Raw genomic sequence first — 21,172 nt, forward strand, 5'->3', positions numbered from 1 at the left:
AACTGCCTGCAAGTTTATTTGTAGATCAATTTTCAGGAAAAAAAAGTATTTTTATACTGTTCATCTGTAGATTTTTCCTGAATGAATGAACAGTCATATTGAAGTTTATTTATTATACTTAATAGCACTGAACAGGTATAACACATTTTCTGGTTAAAAGTACTTAATTTGCATTTTTGTATTTGACATCTCATGTTAAACAGTCCTTATAAAACAGAAATGAAACTACTTACTGGTTGCATAGCTCTGGCTGTCTAACTAAATTTTGAATGAATTCATTCAGTCCTGCTCTTCTCTGCTTAATAAAGTCTAGGGAAAAAAAAAAAAAAAAGAGGTAGATTTATTAGAATGATCAGACATCCTGCAAAAAAAGACTAATTTTCCAATTTAGTTTTTTAATAAGACTTAAACAGCAGTTAAAAGGAGATTGGTTTATGATTGCTGCAGAATACGATTGGTTCTACATATGACAATCACAAACTTAAAACATTCAGGTGAAGTAAGAGAACAACTTTGAGTTTCCTCTGCAACACTACTTGAAAATGTAGAAAGCCACGTGGATTAAAAGTGCACCGAAGGGCTTCAAGAACAGTGTGCAACCACCGTGGGCTAACCTGTGCAGCCTTCGTTGAATGGGTGAGCCCTTCAGGACCTGATTCTACTCAAAAAAAACCAAAGCCACAGGCAAAACTTGGTATCAGTTGCACAAGTTTTTACATGAACAGTCCCACCAAGCAGCATATTTCTGTAATACAGGTATGGCAGCAGACAAGTTGCTCAATTCATCCAGCCAGGAGGCACTTGGATGTAACCATTAAAGATAACTAAGTAAAGTGCTTTTGTTTCTATTTTGAACACCATCTCTAACTTAAAAAAAAAAAAAAAAAAAAAAAAAAATCCTCAATCTCCACATTCATCCAAAGCTTAAAACACACAACCTTTTTTCAGCAATATGGAATGACACACAAGGGACTTGAAATAGAAATAGAGCTCTAACACAAAAAGTGTAAACCAGAATAATATTGTCTTTCACTACTCATATCAACAATAATTTGTATGGAAAAAGAATATTTAACTTGTTTATTAACTTGCAAGGTACTCCAATTTCCCAAGACACTGTCACATATAGATTACTGACAACTATTAAAATTTTAAAATTGAATTTCAAATAAAATCTGTATTTCAAATATGAAGAAATATGCTCATATTGTTTCACAGATATAATCTCTCAACACTTGTTAGGGTATTTAATAATCCCAAATTACTGACATCAAACAGGAAAGTAAATTTGCATAAAGATGCTACAGGAGTCACCAACATCAGCAGTTTCAGTGCAGAAGATGTACAATGCCATCAGCCACTCGAAGCCTACAGAGCTGTCCACATTGTTGAGGATGAAACACCTGCATCACGACAGCTCAAACGTATTCTGTAATTTTCTAGTTCTGTATTTTGACTGGTTTTTATGATCTCCCTCTGTCCCTTTTTTGAAGTTAAAACAAGATTAATTTTGAAGTTACCTAAGTGACAATAAAAATGGAGTATTTAATGACAATTTAGGTTATGAAAGTATTTTTGGTAGATTTGGGGAAAAGGGATATCTATGTTTCACTCTGCTGCACCTACAACTCCAATGCAATAGTACAACGCTGCATACCTAAGCATGGATTGACAGAAGTAAAATATCTTTTTGACATCTGTAAAACAAGCTACTTATTTCAGAAGCCAGCAGAAACATTACAAAGCTTCAATAAATCACTGTTAAGATAGAGAATTATTAAATTAACATCATGGCTCCATCTCCACCTTGCCCCCCAGCAAGAAACATCTTGAGAACTATTTAGTTTCTCATGCTTCAAGGATTTCAGCATAGTTTGTAGAAATTTAAAACAAGTCTGAGAACATCGTTTTACATATGTAGTTTTAATAATGTTTTAGGGTTTTTTTGTTTGTTTTTGGTTTGGGTTTTTTTTCCCACATTTAAATTCCAGTTTCCTAAATTTGACTCCAAGAAATGCATTGGTACATTTGGTTGTACAGCGGATCAGCTCTGAAAACCCCAAGGTCCTAGAAAATGAAAGAAACTAAACGAAACAAGAAGTCCCTATAGACACAACACATTTAGAACTTTTGGCAATCATTTACATCTTCACCAGAAGAGGACATCAGTGCTCAGACACCTGCATTTGATAATTTTAATTAAAAAAATAAAAGGAAGCTTCACATCAGGATCCAGATGATTAACAGTAACTACCAAAAATTAATGTTTGAAAGAACTCTAAAAACACCAAATGACATGTCCCAAGAGTTCAACACCTTTGGGTTCACTTGTTCTTCAGCAAAGGAGAAAAATGACATGCTGGAAACAGGTGCAGGAGGAGGTGAAACTACACAAGCTCTGATCACATCAGCAAGCCAGGGGAAGGTGGGATGTGCCCAGTGACCATCAGAAAAACCCTTAAGTAAAAAGGGCCTGAATGAAGGGTAAAACACACAGAGCAAAGGCCTTGCCTCCTCATTTGCTTTTTTATTTATTCATCGATGGTGCCACCTGCGTTGATTCAATATACATTTCCATTAGTATTTTGATGTGGGCAGAGCAAGCTTAATTGGGACCCATCACTGCTAACTGGATCACATCATGTTCACATCAGACAGGCTTCTGTAAGTGAACAATAGGAAGAGGTTCAGTTTCATCTAAACTGCACGAGGAAGCACACTTAGATACAGAGAGTTCAAAAGCCATCGAAGATAAATCCTGTAGTAGTTTCATTTTTCAGAGAGAAAAAAAAATGTCACACAAGGGAAGTTTAAATTTTACTAGGCATACATTCAGAAGAGTCTGGGTTTCAGCTTTTGCTTTTATAGAAGGCAGATCACACCTGACAGTTGAAAATCTCTCACAATCCTGAACACAGGAGGGTTGGGAGAAGCTACAGCCTTCAGCACAAGAGAGGCACTGGGCCACTAAGCGTTACTTTGTTCACAATCCCAAGGTAGAATACCTACCTACACCAGCTCCTGCTCTTGACTGAAGCATGACTAAACTTGGGTTTAGTCATTGTTTTGAGAACTGGTGTAAAACTCATCTAAGATAGCTTCTTGTAGGCTGGAATAGATCAATTTTCATATAAAGAAACTGACAAAATGAGTAATAAGATGATAACTTACCGGGATCAAAATTATCTCCAAATATTCTTTTAGCTGGAATCTTCAGGTTCATGGTGGGAAATTGCTTCTTTAGCTGAAAACAAAACACATACAATTAGACTGTGCTTAGACAAAGTACCTAGAAATAATTGCATTTTGTTTGTGTTCTGATTAACAGTCTGAACATCTGATTCTTAGTAATTCTGTTCCTCTCTGCCATCTTCTCTAATACAATTGGGGAAAAAAAACAAACTCCAAACAATCTGTACTCAGCTTGTTTGCACCAGTCATACTCTTTTAAATTCAAAGGCCATCTCACTTCAGAAAGCTATGGGCTATTGCAGCTGTCTTCTGCAATGCTGCCAAAACAGTTTTTCCACTTGTACTACATTAAAAAAGTAGGCTAGAATTTCAATTTTGGTTTTATTTTCCTGTTTACTTTCTTGCTCCATCAATTCTCTATCTCTCTTGGGTTTGTTGTTTTCTTGTTTGCTTGCACAGGGGTGAGTCTTAAGATGAGCTGGGGATACAGGCCTCTGGGTTTTGCCCAAACATTCTTAAAGCTTTAGAAACCACGGGTGGTCTACCCTTAAGTCGAAATTATAAATGGATGAACAGCCTACTTCACGATGCTGCATTTGATAATTTGATCATATTTGACACTTGATAAACTGACCAGAAGATTGTATACAACACTACTGAATTTATCAAAAAAACAAAACAAAAACAAACAAACAAGAGCCAATCCTTGATTACATTTGCTTCATCTTCAAGCACTCCAGAAGAGCAATCCTACTCTCATCCTCTTTAAGACAGCAGTTTTCTAATACAGTAGCTGGCAATTCTTCTTTCCTTAGAAACATCAGTATCTCTTCCAGTTGTCAGCACAAGTTCTTTCTGGTGTACTATGCTATACAAATTACACTGAATAGAAACTGTACTAAAAGTCCTCTGGGTTATGCTTCCCCAGGACCTCCACCCCTACATGCATTAGAAAAAACAGCGCTGAACAAACCGCAGAGCAACGTGAAACTGAATGGCAAGAGACAGTGGCAAGGGAACAGCATTGCCAACATGCACTCTGCAGGTATGGAAAAAGGGACACTGTTTCCGCATCACTTCCAAGTCTATCCCAAGAGGCAGGCAAACATAGCATGGTGTATCCGACAGCTCCAAGCTTGCTGCGTGCATATGCATAACACTGCCACATACAAGCCCGTGTTCGGTGAGGCAGAAGGGAGAAAAGCCTGACTGCTTCTCATAGAGGCAATGGAAGGGAAACAGAGGCAGAGGGAAGCAGCTGGCAATCTTTTCTCATGTGGATCATGGAGGAATTATTTCTTCTTTTGTTAAAGCAGAAATTGTGGGCTCTAAACACAAAGAACTGGAGAAGGGTATGACACGGAGACATAACAGACCGCACAGCTGAGCAAGTATTTGCACCACTTGCCCACTATGTAAAAGGGGAAAAGTCCTCTTCCAGTAAAAAAAAAAAAAAAAAAAAACAATAAATCCATACTTATTTGCTGAAGAGGCCTATTTTATTTGGACCACTGCCACAAAATTTGGCTATGAAACTGCAGGTAGGAATTGCCATTACTGACTTATCAATACGTTTATATTAAGAAACAAGGGTCTGTTCACTGCTTTCAACACTTCAAAGTAAACTACTGATTTTAAGAGAAGTTTATCTATGTCAAGGTTTTAAGTTTTGCAGTGATTTTTACCATCATGAACAAATGCAAATTTCAGATGTTTTGGCAACCCATAAATGGGAAGTTTCTCTCATTACACTATGACCCCAAGCAACAACTAAAAAACCAAAAGTTTCAAATAAGTGGATTTTGAGTTTGAAATTCAAACAAACCCAAGTTTAAAAAAGAAACACCCCGTAATTCTCTTTAATCAGGCTCCAATGGTTATTGAATGTTGATTCAAACTCCTCAATAAGGGAATTAACTGAAACCGTACCACTGCTAACAAGTGTTACTCTGTGTGCTATTCTGGCATGATTCCATAGCTTGCATTTTTGCTTACCGTGTTGTAGAGTTTATCAAACTCTGCATACCGTCTGAGGACAAACCATTCATTTCTGCCAACCGAGACCAACACTTTGTAAACCTGCAGTAACAAAGATGAAGTTATTGCCAACAGTAAAGTTTAATAAAACCTCTCAGGTTTAATCCTGTGGTGGAAATAAGGACAGGCTGTTAAATGTATTATGTAAATGTATTTGTTGACCTATATATTTCTTATAGCCACACAGACATCAACACAAATCATTAAAAGAAAATGTAGAAGAGTGCGGTATTTTACAGAAATAGGTTTTGCTTACCTGGTGTAAAAAAAAAACAACAAACCAACAACAACAAAAAAAAAACAACCAACACCACACTTATTTTATGGAGTTTCATAAATTAGTTCATATCTAACAAGAACACCTGGCCACCAGATATTATAGTAGTTCATAAATATTTGCTATGAAGTTTGTTAGCAATTTGATAACCTGTAATAAAGACTAATATTAAGGAAGTAAAGCATTTAAACACTGATTATTATCTTCACCAAAACCTAAAGAGAAAGCACTTACGGAAGACAGTTACAAAGATAACTGTTTCTTGCAACATCTTGAATACATATTATAGTCAGGATCCTGGCAGATGGCCTGGGATTTAAACACAATCCTTTGGGGGTGGGAAACTGCTGCTATGGCTGAAAGACAGCGCAGGTTACATAATACATAGCATTGGGATCAAGGCAGGTGTAGCTGGAACCTGCTGCACAGTTCTGGCCATTCAGATCCCATGGCAGCAGTGGACTCCAGCAACTAGACAGACTGTCAACCCCTGCCTTCATAAATCTGGTTGACAGACAAGTGTTCAGCAGGCTTCTCCCCTTTTATGCAACTAGCTGACCTCCCTTCTACACCTTCTCGTACTTCCAGAGGGAGGCTGGATGGATATTCCTGCAGGGGAGAAGATGGACACAGCAAGGGAACAAGCACGGAAGGCTGCTAATTCCTGATGTAGGAAACTGGACCAATACCCCAGTCTCCCTTCTGTCCTACAACAGCATCTTACCTCTCTAATTCCATTTGTGGAAGCAGCAGCCACCACCATCAGTTCCTTAGCCTGGCATTTGCATTCATGCTATTTTAACTGCTTCCTCGGGAAACACAAGAGGCTGGATAGAAGTGTCTAGTAGGACGCTGGTGACACTCTAATTAGAAATCTAGACTTTCCTTATACTGCTAAACCTAGCTACATACCTTCAATAGCCTCCCTAGACTGTAAAGAGCAAAAGCTTCAGCTGCAAAGACTCATGTACAGTCCTCCTGAGCCAGGTATCTTATACTAGCAACCAAGTCCTGCAAATAATGCTCAAACACAAAAGCTATTCCTGTAAAACATCTCCTCTCCTCACAACTACATGGCAGATCAATGCCAACAAGCCTCAGAAGTAAGCCATGGACAACTTCTTAAATTAGCAGACTGCAAAGTGCACAGGAGAGCATAACTTAAGATACAAAATGATATTCACCTCCTTGGCAACCTCAAAATTAGAAGAGTTTTGTTCTTCGAAAAGCTAGATGCAGAGAAATGACACAGTCGACATTTTCTACCTCAGAGAGCATAAAAAAAATTATATGAGGTCATCTAGTTCACAACATCACTGAAGTTCTTGCATGCCCAACAAAGCAGAAACTGCAAGCTCAACAGTTACAGAAGCACTGCAAGAACACAGTAAGAACACATATGATATCTACAAAGAATTTGGTAAAACTCCAAAATGTAACATATCTTTGGGCTATATTACTACTCTCAGCTACAGCTATGTAATGATTTACAGAAATGTGCAATGCCCGTTTCTAGAAAGGCAGGGAGGAAGAATTAGATATTAATTAGATAATAACCTTTTCAATCTAATTACTCCTAAATCAAAACTAGTCTTAGAAAACTGCTAAAACATAGATAAGATGCATCTTGTAATATGAGAATAAATAATGCAAAGCTTTGAGAAAGGAAGAAGGAAGAAAAAAAAAAAAACAATTCCTGAAAACATCACCATCACAATTATTACCATAAAGTATCTTCCCAGATACAGATAGGATAGGGTCTAGCTATTTCTGGATGCAATAGGATGTCTTCTCAAAAGAAGTAACTGAAATTTAAAAGGCTTCAACTGTTTTGATAGCTCATGCTTCTGGATTAAATATGCAATTTGTATTAAACAAAGATAAGTAAAAAAGTAGGCAGGTCTCCAATTTCAAGAAAGAAAGCATTGAGAAAGTAAGGAAACTATTTAGTAAGTGTCAACAAAATAAAAAAAAACTCCACAATTTCCACAGGGCTGGGGATTAGTATTATACATCACAGGTCTAAAACAAAGTTTCCAGATTTAATCAAACAGCACCCTTGAAAGAGATTTCTTAATAAGCCTGTATATGATGGGGGTGTGAAGGGAAATGAGAACAGGTCAGAAGAGAAAATTAAGCCTCAGACATCAAACAGCACAGGGACAAAAGCAAGAAACCCAAAACAAAGCTATTTGGCAAAACAAGCAAAAGAATAGCCCACTATGCAGCAAGGAGAGAGTAGCAATTAATATAGCCTAGATATGGTGCAAAATAATCAAGTATTTTGCTCTTTTTATGAAGAACATGAATGCTACATCTTCAGGAAAAGGCAGGACAGTGAACTACAGTGGATATACATAGAGGCTGGTTACCACAAATTAAGTGGAAGTAAAAAAGCTTCCCTGTCAGAACACCTGAAAAATTCAAACATGAAATTATTTGTCATGAAAAAAATACTGATGGTAAATATATCAAACGTACACAGTATCTAACAAAACCAAAACAAATATTCAATAAAAGGTTATGAAAATGCTCAGTAGGAATGTAGAGTTCATTTCCAAAGACAAAACTGAAAAGCTCGACTCATTACCAGAATGAGAACTGCACAGAGACATGATTGTTTTTAAAAATGCTACATTGGGGCAAGTGTGAGAGCAAAAAGAGAGCTAATAAAATCTAAGTTGCACATACTTGTCTTGTTTCCATGCCAGCATTAAGCGAGCCTCTGTGAGATTTGAGCTGGAATTCATCATTTCTATTCAGACCATTAAGATTCTAGAATATTCTCAGAAGCAGTAGTGATATATACCGCAAGCAACAGTAAGGTGAAGATTACACAAAACAGTCACCTGAAGTCCTTCCCAGCCTTTATCACTTTAACCTTTCCTTTCACCCTAAGGTTCTAACTGCAGTCCACAGAAACGGCACTAACATTGCCATCAGAAACAGCTATGCCTACCACAAATTTGTTAATAACTGTTTCTCCCTGCACCTCACTCCCCTCTAAAAGCAGTACTAATGGGCTCTAGTCATTACAATGCAGCTACAAAAGAGGATACACAGCAAAAGCACTAACAGACACACATGCTAGAATTCACAGTTCCTACCATCAAGTATAGTATGACCCTCACTGCTGTTATCAGATTCTAAAATATATGCGATAATACTCAAGAGCTTGGTTGTGAAGAGTAGTTCTTGTCAAGCTGCTAATTATTCCCTTCTGCAGAAAGCAGAAGCTGCCAAGACAAAGTGCACCTCCACGGAGTGCAAGCTGGGTTGGATCCCTTCCTCCCCCAACTCAATCCTCAGCTTCTGAAGTTTCCTACTCTTGCTCGTACAGCTTTCTAAAGGGCATATCCAAAGAAAGTGCCTTTAGGTTACTAAAGTAGTCACACAGATCTTTATGTAAGATGACCTGGAGATGACAACACTAGTATGTACCACAAATGTATCACACTGGCACATTTTAACAACAGGACTGGAAATATTGAGATGATAAAACAAATCTGTTTTACTCAAGTTTAGACTTTCGTGAAGTTTTTCCTGTTCATTTGAGTTTCACATGCATGCAGCAGTTTTAAGTAAAGTTCTCGTTAGTTTGCTTCCTTTACCAGCATACTCCCTCCTTAAATTACGGCTTGATATACCTGTAGAATCAAGCAACATTATTCATCTCTGAGGAAAAGAGGTGAAGAGGAAAGATATATAACTCAAAGTAAATCTTTGTTTTGTTGTATTCTTCAGACAGCAATTCAGTTCAAGGATGTTTACATTCCACATCTGAAGAATGACTAATTCACTCAAGGAAAAAAAAAGCTTAGAGGAAATTGCACAAGAGCAATGAAATACTTCGAGCTTTTTAAAGGAAGTATTATGATGCTGTCTTTAAAACCCGCCATACATATAAGCGAAACAAAAAATCCATGCCACACAACTTGATTTTTTGCAATTCAAGTTCCCCACAGAACGGGAAGACTTTACTTCCAAAAAACAAGTCAAATTGGAAAGTCAAAAAAGGAAGAGGGAGAGAAATGACAAGGAGTGGAAATGGGAACAAAATAAGAAAAAAAAAAAACCACATAGGCATTAGAATCAGAAAACAGGACGGAAGACAAAAAAAATGTCTTTCAAACCTTTGATGGTTTATGTTTTTGTTTCTTTTACACAAAAATTTATAGAAGTCTAACAGGATATCTATGAATAAACTGGCCACTTAAAAACCAAAACAACCATCAAAACCAAAGCCACACTTTACTCCTTTACAAAACAAATGTTTTCACAAAAAATCATGTAGGATGCCAACTGCTAATGTGATTTGGTATCAAAATGTTATCCCTACATTTGGACACTTAGGTATTTTATATGAGAAAATGTTGCTATTTGCGGATAAAAATACCAGAAATTTGTAAAGCAAATTCTTTTTTCAGAAAGAAATGGTTCAACATTATAAAACATTCACAACTTCTAACACTGGACTATGGCCAGTACTGTGAACAGATTTCCATAAACCTGTAGAAAATAATACCAAGTTTACTAGTTAAAAAAAAAAAAAAAGGCACTAATAGCCTATGCACTTGCTTACATCTTACATACTTACAGTAAACCGTTTTTTCTTCTCTCTGTGTTCATCAGAGCTGGGAATGCTAACACTTGGGCAGCTTTCTTTGAGATCCATTGTATGTGGTTTTTTGACAAATTTGTTACAGGACCCTGCTTCAGGTGTTGCAATCAGAAGATATCTTCAACAGTATTGATCCAAGATATGCAGCTTCTCTTGAGAAAATGTAAATTCCATCCTGTAAGCTTAAAATGAACATAAAAGGAAAATTAAGTATGGGGAACACTTAACTCACAGTGCTAAAACCTGCCTGATAAAAACTCTTCCTGGCTGGAAATGCACTTAATGTGCATATATACAGCCATAATAATTATTATTTAGCAAATCATTTCGTGCTTGTGGTCCTTGTTGTTTCACTGAAATCACTCGCATTCTCTAAGGATACAAGTGCACTCAAAAGAAAAAACAAAGTTGCACAGACATACTGGAAACAGATTTGGGCCAACTACAGACAATACTTTGAAGGAAGAAAGATAGAACACAGAGAAATAATTAAAGATGACAACCCAGTATGAGACATCTGATAAAAGCCACTAACGTGTACGTTCAGAACAGTTTATTTCAAAACCAACATTTTTCAACTGCATGAGTCTTTACCAGAGGGCATTTCAGATTTGTCAGAACATGCTGAGTATATTATCACATCAGAGATAAAAGATGACATGAGAAAATAAAATTTTCATGTGAATTTTAGAAACGGACACAGGCAGCATCATGTGTCTGTTGGAATATTTACCTTCTCTTCCCCCATACTTGACATACTTTGTGTTTAGCAGAACAGTAAGGTTGTGCATTCCCTTCAGTAGAACAGTTAGCTTCCCAGCAGAACTTGAGAAGAGCACAAGCAAGAGAGAGTATAAAGCCATCAAAAGACAGAAAACTTTTTGTTAAGTACATGTCTCTTCCCTCCCTAAAGGACAGTATTCTCCACACGTGCCTTGAGCGTAAGCAAATTGTTGACTGGACACCACTGCAAACAACAGGAACTTCAGTACTGCCTAAGAGCAGCTGAAATCAATGCTACATAGCTACAACCCTCTGTCCATGCCTGCACGGCCATCTGAAGTGTTTTAGTGAATGCAGCTCAGCTTTTAGAACACTATGAGTCTGACCAACTTATAAACATGAGAAAAATCTTTTAGAAAGCTGAGACCTCAGTTCTCTTCAAAACAGCAAGAGGAAAAAGGAACACACAGTTCAACATTTAACTCCCTATTTTCTTAAAACAAGGAAGTATAAAAGTGAAGTCTATATTTCATTTTACAAATTTCCAAAAAGCAAAAGCTATTCCAATGCAATTCTGCTATTAGAGAGACACCCATATTTATGTTGGCAAGAAGGCCAAAGCCCCTGGAATCCAGTGCAAAGATTTGTTCTTGATAGCCAACTAGTCTCAGTCAGTCAGTTGACTGTTTTTTGTTCTCAAAAGCCAGATCATCTCTCTGGTCCAAACTTCATGTTATTATTCCTCCTGTAGCCATTTAAAATCATGTAATTTTCAAAGATCTGGTGACCTCAAATAAAAATAAGTGGTTGAAACCACTGTAATCACAGCGATAGCGATAGATCACGCATACTGCAACATATTCAGATAATGATTTTCAGTTATATCTGCATTTACCTTAGTTTGATTGTTCCCTACTGCACTGATTAGGTAATTACAGGGTTCAGCAGGGTTAAGCTCCCCCCCCCGCCTTTATTTTACTATAACACAGCTCATCCAAGCCAGTTACACAGACTTGGAGTTTCAAATCAGTTTCTTTTCCTTTGGCAAGCCACTGTTAAAAGCTTTATTACAACAAGGCACAGTTCCCATTTTCCACAATTTTATAATGGCCTAGGATTAAAACTGTTCTTCATCCATTACCACACACCAAAATTTAGCTCTAAAGGTTAACTGTGCTCTTCTCCATCATAAGAGGTCCACTAAAATAGTCAATAGGCACCACTTTCAGTAAGTGTTTCACTAAGCTTAGACTTTACTAAGCAATCTTTAGCCACTTTAGGTCCAGCACCAGGAACTGAGCACAAGTCCCTGTGTTTATCTGTTTTCCTGCTCATCACAGAAAAACAAATAAAGCTTTAAAATGGATTAGGTGTTCACTGACTAATATCACTCACCACCTTTCTCATAAACTGACATTCATTACAAAGGTTCATAACATACTTGCTGTCATTCTCACAATATAGGCTGTACTTCTCTCATCCCTTTCATTTTTTATCCTTGCTGTCCTACTTTTAAATACCAGTACAGAAGTAGTACAGATTAAAAGCTGTAGCCCAAAGAATATCACTTGGAAGGCTGAGCTTTATTCCAGATCCAAAGGTGAAAAATCTACAGAAAACAAAAGAAGGAAATGTCACCCAGATTAATTCAGGAAGAGTTTATTCATCATACTGGGGAGAAGAAGAATAAATCATCTGAGAAGCTGAAACTGCAAGGTTCAGATTTCTTTCTTCAAGCTGCCTAGAAGATCACTAGCTGTGATTATTTTCTTTATCTGCGGCATCTCCTCCGAATTGTGCGGGTCACTAACACTAAGCTGAACTGCCAAAGTCGGAAGAAATGCATTTTCAGTTTGCCACTAAACTCTAGAGGATCAGCGCTTTCTTTCAATTTCTATTTGCCAAGAGCTTATCAGATCTTGAGAGCTTCTTACATCTGGTCTGTAGGCTTGACTGTAGAAATAGGGATAAATTTGCCTTAATCTTTGCCACACTGTTGTTTAGGAACTCAGCTGTAGTTTCAGTAGCAGGTAAAACTACTAATGCTGTGGTAACTACATGAAGCAACAACAGAGAGCAAACAGTAGAAATGTATTTTCATGCACAGCTTCAAAAGTGAGAACTGCAGTGTCTTGAGTGTTTCCAGATATGAGTTAATTCAACAGACGCTGTCAGCTGAGAACTCTTTGTCTCTGGTTATAGCTTTTCCTGTAACTAAGAACAAGTATCCCCTAGCCTCAACTTTGTTAACCAGCAGAAAGGAGAACAACTGCAGAAAACTGGATAGCAAAATAAATCCCCTTAAAAATCATACACGGGTACTAGTGAAAGAGCATGTAGATAATGAAAGACAGGTTAACACTGAGCCTAGTGCTTCCCAGAAACAGCGAGAACTCTTAAGTTGCTACAGTATCTAAGCCTGGAACAGAAGGCACAGACACATGCATCAGAAGAGAACAGAAGTCAGGCATCTTTCCTGGCAAAGTTTCAACCCTACCAACAGCCACACTGTGCATTCTCTTCACAGTGGCTGTCAAAAAGCAAGCTGTATTTTCAGAGTTTCCTGCAGGAAGCCACGACAATGTCAAATTTCAGGCTGACCTTTGCCTCTGGTGAAGTAAGAGCATGGCAATAACTCTTTGAGTAACACAAGTGAAGTGGAGTCAAGAACAGTCAAAAAAAACCCAAAAAAAGACAGTCTCCCTGCAAACACACTTGAAGAATCACCAGGATCCATACTCACTCATTGGAACAGAACAGGCGTTTCCCTATGCACTAATCACCTGCCTAGAAAGACTTAATCCAGGACTGAGTCACCAGTAAAACCAGCTGCTGAAAATCCCACCTGAATATGATTCCAATTACAGAAGCAACCTACATACTCAGAAACAAAAAGGAAGATGCAGGACACAGTCTTATTATTTGCTATAAACATTATTTCCTCTTACTTTAGAGAAAGTATCATCTTTGGCATACTTTCCAACACTTCCTCTGTCCTCCCCACAAAATATCCTGATAATGACTCAACATACCACTGGATATTACACAATCTTTCTGAAAGCCCCGAAAGTCAACTTTTTCTCAACCACTGTATGATGAAACAGAGAGTCCCGCTCTCTTCTTACCAGACAAGCAGCTGACACAGAGGAAATGAGAGACAAGATGTTCAGAATCCAGTGCAACAGAAATACAGGATGAGGAGAGCCAGAGACTGCAGAAATCACATGCTTCAGAGTCAACGCAAAACAGATTGCTAATCTGCGAGGAGAGATTGATGGCCAGAAGCTGTTGAGTAACTAAGCTGTGAAGAAAACAGGTTTCACACAGGTCATCCTTTTGAATACCACATACATATGATTTTTAATACAAGAACACTAAACACCAGCACAGACCTCTAGAAATAGTACAGCTGAAATGAGAGCACTAACCAAAATACTCTGGCCAATCCTTGGCTTACCTCTACACCACTTCTAACCACAATTTGAGAAGAGAGTTGAGAATTCAGACATTTGTATAAAGGAAAAAGCCTGCTCCCTGTTGATACATCCACCCACTACATTGCATTTTTTAAAATCTCTAGTAGCACTGCTACGGAAAGCAAACGACTACTCTGCAGCAATGTGGGCAAAGTCTAATTCATCTGATTCTTTCTACTTGTAGAAAAATATAGCAGGTAAAGTACAAATGCAGTCAAGGGAAATAAATAACCAACTCCTCTTTCTTTTGTCTCTATCAAATTTACTTTGGAGAGGTCAGGCCAACATTTACTTCCCACAACTCCACTGCACCCAAGAACATCCCTTCTGCCTCACCTCCCAAAATAAGCTCCACTAAATTACTCCAACTGGCATATAACAAGATTCGTGGTTTGGACTGGATCTATTTGTATTTATGTTCTCTACATGACAGAATACAGGTTCTTTGCTGTGGTAAGCATACCCCAAGTAATATAATCGGTCTAAAGAACAAATACTACCAATAAAATGCAGTTGCCTCTTAATCCTGAACACAGGTCCATAGCTTGTGTCCATAGTATCCAAAAAGGTCACTACGTGCCTCAGATGCTAAAACTTACACAAAAACCACAGTACATTAAAAAAAAAAAAAAATCAAGCTTGCATTGCACTTGCTACCTGTACTTCCTACACACCTGGTCCAATTTCAGTTAAACATAGATTCTTAAGGATAGCACAGATCAAAACGTCTAGCAACAGCACTGTGAGCTACTTTCAAGAGGTCTTAACAGACGCTGATACCAGCCACTTGTAACATAGTCAGTTCTACATAAGAGGGCAGTCAGGCTTCAGTAAACACAAAGCGCACAATCCCAGCTTCATTTTGCCCCTCTTAATCAAGATTAAGCAAGAGGGCCCCTCATTTCTATTCCAGATATACTGCCCATTTTTTTACATCACCTTAAAACAAAAGTCGCCAACTGTTCTCCGTTTTACTACATAAATACGGGAGAATTCTTACCTGTTTAAAATTTATGTTATTGCTAATGCATCAACCATGGAGAAAATTACTGGATTTTATGTACTATAGTTGGCAAAAGGGTAAAATCCATACAATGGAATATATCTGGATTTTACAATAATTCAACATGTAAGTCCAAGCAACACTTCACAACCCAGAAAACACACATTTGAAGTCTGTACTCTGAAGAATTCATGTCTGCCTAAGAACCATAAAGCTGTTGGATAACGTAAAGGCCACAACCTAAATAGTGGAATATAAAATGCAAGTAAAATAAAGAGGCTTTAACAATATCCAAATTGCATGCCCAATTCACCACTACTTGATTCCTCGTGCTACAGTAGTGCAACGACAGCTAGTATTTTACATCTGTTCTTCAAGGATACTTTACAAACTCCTGCAGGTAAGAGCGTACATTGACCTCTCACATATTTCAGTGTTGCACAGAGAATAAGAAGGTGTTCCAATTCTACAAGAATTCAGAGAACAGTTGTTTATACATGTATAACAGAATTTGGTGCAATAGCATCAGATGTGGTGAGGCTGTAATTTACAATCAAAGGTGGGAATTAAGATTAGAAAGCAATTTAACACAATTCATCATCATCACGTAACCACTAGTGACTACTTCTTCAGCTTTAAAATTGCCAAAACAATTTAACAAAATTGTTAAAACAACCAGTACTTCTCATCAACATGTGCAAGTTAAACATGCTGTATTCCTAACCTAAACGAGTATCCCAAAATGTGTTTTAGAAATAGGTCTATTTTCTAGCTTTAAGTTATTAAAAATACCATGCATGAACACTACCTTAACAATATTAACAGTGAACTTTCCAAAATGCTTTCCAAAAGCTAGTAACATTTTTTCCTGAAATCTGAAGTATATTACAGCCTTCAGGAAAATACTCCTCCATACACACCTTTCTTTTTTATAATTAGCTCATATTACGGTCATAGAAAACTAAAAAAATAAAACAATCAGAGCTATATTTAGACATTCATTCTGCATGAATCTATAAACATACTTAATATATGTGTGAAAGAAGTTATAAAAAGACCTCAGCTACAAGAATACAGCAGCAAGTGATATTCACAGTCATCTTCAGTGCCAAGTAACTGGAAGAACCACAAAGGTATTCAAGTGACATTACTGTGATGAAATGAAGTACCAGCACAGAAACGTATCTGAAGTTTAAAGGGGAATAAGAAATGAAAATTCCATACTGCAAAATCACTGCACATCTAGAAGAAAAACAGTTACACCTTTAAGAGTTGCTAGAGGAGAAAAATCCACATAAATATTAAAAAAAAAGACGAGCTGTCAAAACAGCTTTAGCATTACTACAACTACCTTTTAATTAACCTCCACAAAATTAAATTCCTCAAGGGTACCTGAATCCCTGCAAGTCAGCATTACCTAAAAAGCTTTAGTTTTTCAGGACAAGACCTCAGTGCTATTCCCCCTCCGCTTCGCTGTGCTCTTCCGAACCCCCGGCTGCAAACACCGAGAGCCCGAGCAAGTCCGGTGCGGATCCCGCCCTCAGGCGCGGCCCGTCGCCCACCGCCTGACCCGTACCCACCCACCGCGCCAGCGAGAGCGGCAGCTCCGCTCCCTCCCCGCAGCTCGGGGACGAACCCAAGCCGCTCCCCCCGCCCCGACAGCGATTTCTCGGCACCGTGATTTCTAGGAAGTTGCACGTTTCTCACATTCCCGGTCCGCTGCCGCCGTCGCTCCCCCGCGCGGCCGCCTCCCGCCCGGCAGCGCGCCGCGGCTCTCACCGCGGGGAGGAGGCCGAACGGCGCCGCGGGAAGGGCGCCCGGCAGCGCCCGGCGCCAACGGCCGCGCACGCGGCCCCCCCACCTCCCGCCGCCGCGTCCCTCCGCCCACGCACCCCGCACGTGCGGCCGCCGCTCCGCAGGGGGCGGGAGAGAGGAGCGGGAGCCGCGTTAACCCCCCCGTTCACCTCCTCCCGGGGAGGGCAGGCGCGGGGCCCGGCCGCAGGTGGCGTGCGGGGGTGAGCGGGCCGCTCCGGCCCACCCACGGACGCGGCCAGCGCCCGGCAGCCCTCATGGCGCCAGGCTGCGGCCCGGGCGTGGCGTGGTGCAGCCCAGGCTGCCCGCCCGCCCGCCCGCCAGCGCTGCCCGGGGGCCCTCCGCAGGGCCCACACCCTGGCTTGCCCCGGGCTGTAGGCCCGCGCCGGTAGGCGAGCTGTACCCCCCACCCTATTTAACCCCCCCCCCACCTCCCCACAGAAACGCCTGAAAATCTGTGGTGAAGCTGCCATTCTGGTAAAAATAATAGTTAAAAATATAATTTTGCATAAGAGGGATTTCAGTTTAATTCTTCAGTGCGCTCAGGGTGTCTGCGATCCCCTGGGAAGCCTGTCATTAAGCCAACCAGCTGCTGCAATGAAAGCTTCCCCTTTTCTGTACATGCAGAAGGAATAATGCAGAAAACTGAGATAGACTTGTATCTATTCAAGGGACTATTTCTGCACCAACTGAAATTAGAGGGTAAGTTTCAATATCTCAGTTAAAATCCAACTAGACCTCTTAAAGTGTAACAGATGGAAGCCAGGAACAGTTCCAAAAATACAAATCCCAGAAAAAAAAAAGCTTTTTCAATGGCAGTATCACTTCTGCTTTATTTTGTTAAGTAGATCTAGAAGTGCAGGGTAGGCAGGAGTTACCGTAGATTCAATTCAACAGAACGAACCACCACAGCCATTAAGTTACAACCCTTGTGTTTCTTGAGGATCTGCTGTGGTCTCTGAATGTGTATGTTCATCATTCACACAAGGCTTGAGAGGCAAAGAATATCTAATGCAAACAGTTAACGCTGAGGGTGGGGTAAAAGCTGATGCCATTTTAGCTTCCCCCATATAAATATTAACACCTGAAATGATTCTCAGGTTTTCAACTGCCTTGTAAAGAATGAGCAAGTGTGAAAGCACTGTGGGCCATTCCACTGTCTTAACCGATGTAACACCAGAGTGCCCCAAAACCCCACAGGCTTTCATCAGGAAATTGATTTTGGAGAAGCCCCGTGTTCCAGGAACGTGTCTTTACATGACTTGTATTTGGGCCTGACGAGACATGACGATGCTCGTTTCCACAGTCGCAGGTATTGGCAAGTATCTGGCAAGTGGTGATCCTAGAGATCCTGTTCCTGCTGCGGGAGGATTCCTGCATCATGCTACGCTCATGTGTCAGACACTGACACTCATCCAAGCCCTCTCCAAAAACAAACTAGAGAAGCAGCCTGGCGTTATTTAAAATAGGTCAGTGTTTGGATTAGGGTGTTGCAACTGTGTACACACAAGCTACAAGTCAATTGGATCACAAGCTTCCGCTTTAAAGTCCACGCAGGAAGAAATGAGGAATTTTCCCATCCTTTCCTGATTTTGGAGTTTCGTATTTTTGGGTAGGCACTGCACAATCCAGAGACTCCGTATGGTAGCAACAACCTTCTCTGGCATGTTCAGATCAGACAAGGTATCTGGCTTACATTCACAGAGAGGTTTTAAAGAAACTTTGTAAGCACTTCTCCTTGCGAACCCCAGAGCAGAACACTTTTGAACTTCAGTCAGTTAGAATAACATGGGCAAATAATTTAATCAGGTAATCTGTATTCAAGAGTTAATTTACTTTACAGTTGTTTATCAGTGTTCACCTTCTGTCTGTTTGATAGTTTTAGTTAATCATTCACTTGTTGGTAAATCAGTTGAACGGAGCCACTAGACTCATTTACAGTGAGTAGAAGGGCCTCAACCCAGGAAAGCTGAGATGACCCAGGTCTACAAATAATTCAGCTTTGTCTACCTGGACACACAGTCTAACCCCTAAACCTTTGGCTAAAAAAGTGGCTATTTGTCCATCCTCACCGTTAAAGACTCCCTGAAGACTGGGCTGTCAACTGCTTAATTTTATGCCATTCCTCTCACTATTCTGGAGCTGTGTTCAATCTTAAGTAATTAGAGAGCAGCAACATGGAGAGCAGCACAATCCTTAAATTGTAATATGTGTGAATGAATTCCACAGCATGTTAATCTGCCTAGTGCGTCATACTATGCAAAACACTATTAAAGTCCTAAAATTTAAATAAATCCTAATATACAGATTTTCTCAATGAGCTTTTAAAGGCTAATATTCTGATGTCAATGTGTATACCTGGTGGTTAACTGTGTAGCACACACAGAAACACACACAACTCAACTTGCCTTTTAAGTGAAGTTAAAGGTCAGCATTTGTTCTGACATTTTTGTCCCTGGGAACTCCCCTGCATTCCCCATGTATGTTTCCTGGGCAAGTAATACACACAAAGAATCTTGCTTCTACTGCTTTGCAGTACTTTTTCTAAAGAATGTTACTGCGCTGTCATCCCAACTATTTGGTATTTGCTAAGGAATACTGAGCAGTGGGGGTGGAAAAGAAGAGAAAAGGGAAGAGAAATGAAGGACCCATTTCAACCCATTGCAAATACAAGAGGTCACAGAAATGCAGCGTACCTTTTAAGATGTTTCTCCAAGCCCAGTTATGAGCAGGAAGCAATAATGTGAGCTGTTAGGTTCTGTTTTTACTAAAAATGTCCTTAAATTAGTATGAAAACCTTGTCCCTGACCAAAGATCAAGTGTCTAATTTTGCAAGATCAAGAGAACTATACAGACAAAAATAAGGCATAAAAAACACTGTAAGACAAAGACAAGCGTGAATGCAGATGACTTGTTTAAACATAGCCAGGAGCTTTGCTAGTGAACACTGTTCTGTATGTGTATTCTGTGATACCTCAGTATATATTCAAATATTCACACAACAAGCATGGCGCAAACCACTTGACAAGCATAATCCATTATTTTTAGTTACTGCTATAGCATGGTGGGTCAATTGAGAAACACCTGGAAATAATTACCTCGCTATCAGCCTCAAACACCAACACTGCAGCTTTCTGTTTCAGTTCCTGCATCTTCAGAAGAGTATCTTAGCCTATTAATACCAAGCTTTCTATCTTACTCCTCATGCTCAGGAACACAAACTCCTTGCCACAGAAAGGACTGTTAATAGAGTCATCAGATTTGTACACTGAGATGGTGTTTGGAATCTAAAACTCTTCTGTGGCAGTAATTCGCATAACCTACAACTCCAGTTAATCCCAATGCATGTCTGTTTATAATAAAACCCTCCAAAAGGCATTAATGTGACACTGCAATATATATGAAGTGATCTTTTAAATAATTATTGTTAGCCTTTAGCCTATAAAGCCTTAAATTTAGACTTCGCTCAGGAAACAACTGAAGGCCATTGTAGTTAACTTTGCAGGTGCCAATTGTTTTAATCGAAGAACCTGACTCCAAGCAGGTTGTATCCACCTACACAGCACCGAGCAGCCTGAGGACATCACCATTTGGAAAGCTGCAATGGATGGGCCTTGGAATGACGCAGACACAGTAACTCCGGGCAAATACCGTCTAACACCTGGGATTCTGGCAGTCACAAAGACCTCATAAAAAGTAAGAAGACAGATATGCACCCACCCTCTTCAATCGATTACTCTCACCCTGCTTCCCAGCCTCTCATTTGGAGGCTAATTAATCCATGTTCATACCCCACTGCCTGCTTAGGAACAGGACTTGGAAGAGGAATAGTCCAGTTGGGACCAGGCATTCAGCACTACAAAGCCACACACCCAGGAGGCATGTACTGGAGAAAAGTCTTCAGGTAGACTCCCTGGACACATGAGATTACCAGAAAACACAGGCTACCAAGGACAAAATCAAAGAAGAGAAGGCCTGTGCTGGGAAAGTGATCTAGACGAAAGCCTGAGAGTTAAAACTGGAAGAAACAC

At 39.6% G+C, this 21,172-nt stretch overlaps 1 protein-coding gene across 9 annotated transcripts in view; it reads right to left on the reverse strand.

Annotated features, from left to right (window-relative positions):
* Positions 1–208: 208 nt before the first annotated feature.
* Positions 209–21,172, reverse strand: part of LOC139827154 (serine/threonine-protein kinase Sgk3-like) — a 40,131-nt gene continuing 19,167 nt past the window's right edge. For 2 of the 9 annotated variants that reach the window (XM_071804056.1, XM_071804063.1), the window contains exons 2-5: positions 10,104–10,309; positions 5,188–5,271; positions 3,172–3,244; positions 209–309 (exon numbers count right to left, since the gene is read on the reverse strand). In XM_071804056.1, the coding sequence (XP_071660157.1) occupies positions 230–309; positions 3,172–3,244; positions 5,188–5,271; positions 10,104–10,181 (315 nt within the window). In that variant the 5' untranslated portion in view covers positions 10,182–10,309 and the 3' untranslated portion in view covers positions 209–229. Of the gene's footprint in view, positions 310–3,171; positions 3,245–5,187; positions 5,272–10,103; positions 10,310–13,975; positions 14,152–16,721; positions 16,911–17,036; positions 17,184–17,221; positions 17,364–21,172 lie in introns of those variants that run through there. The other 7 variants (XM_071804058.1, XM_071804059.1, XM_071804057.1 and 4 more) reach the window with 7 other exon arrangements.

This window comes from Patagioenas fasciata, chromosome 2 (genome assembly GCF_037038585.1).
Source record: "Patagioenas fasciata isolate bPatFas1 chromosome 2, bPatFas1.hap1, whole genome shotgun sequence".
NCBI lineage: Eukaryota > Metazoa > Chordata > Aves > Columbiformes > Columbidae > Patagioenas > Patagioenas fasciata.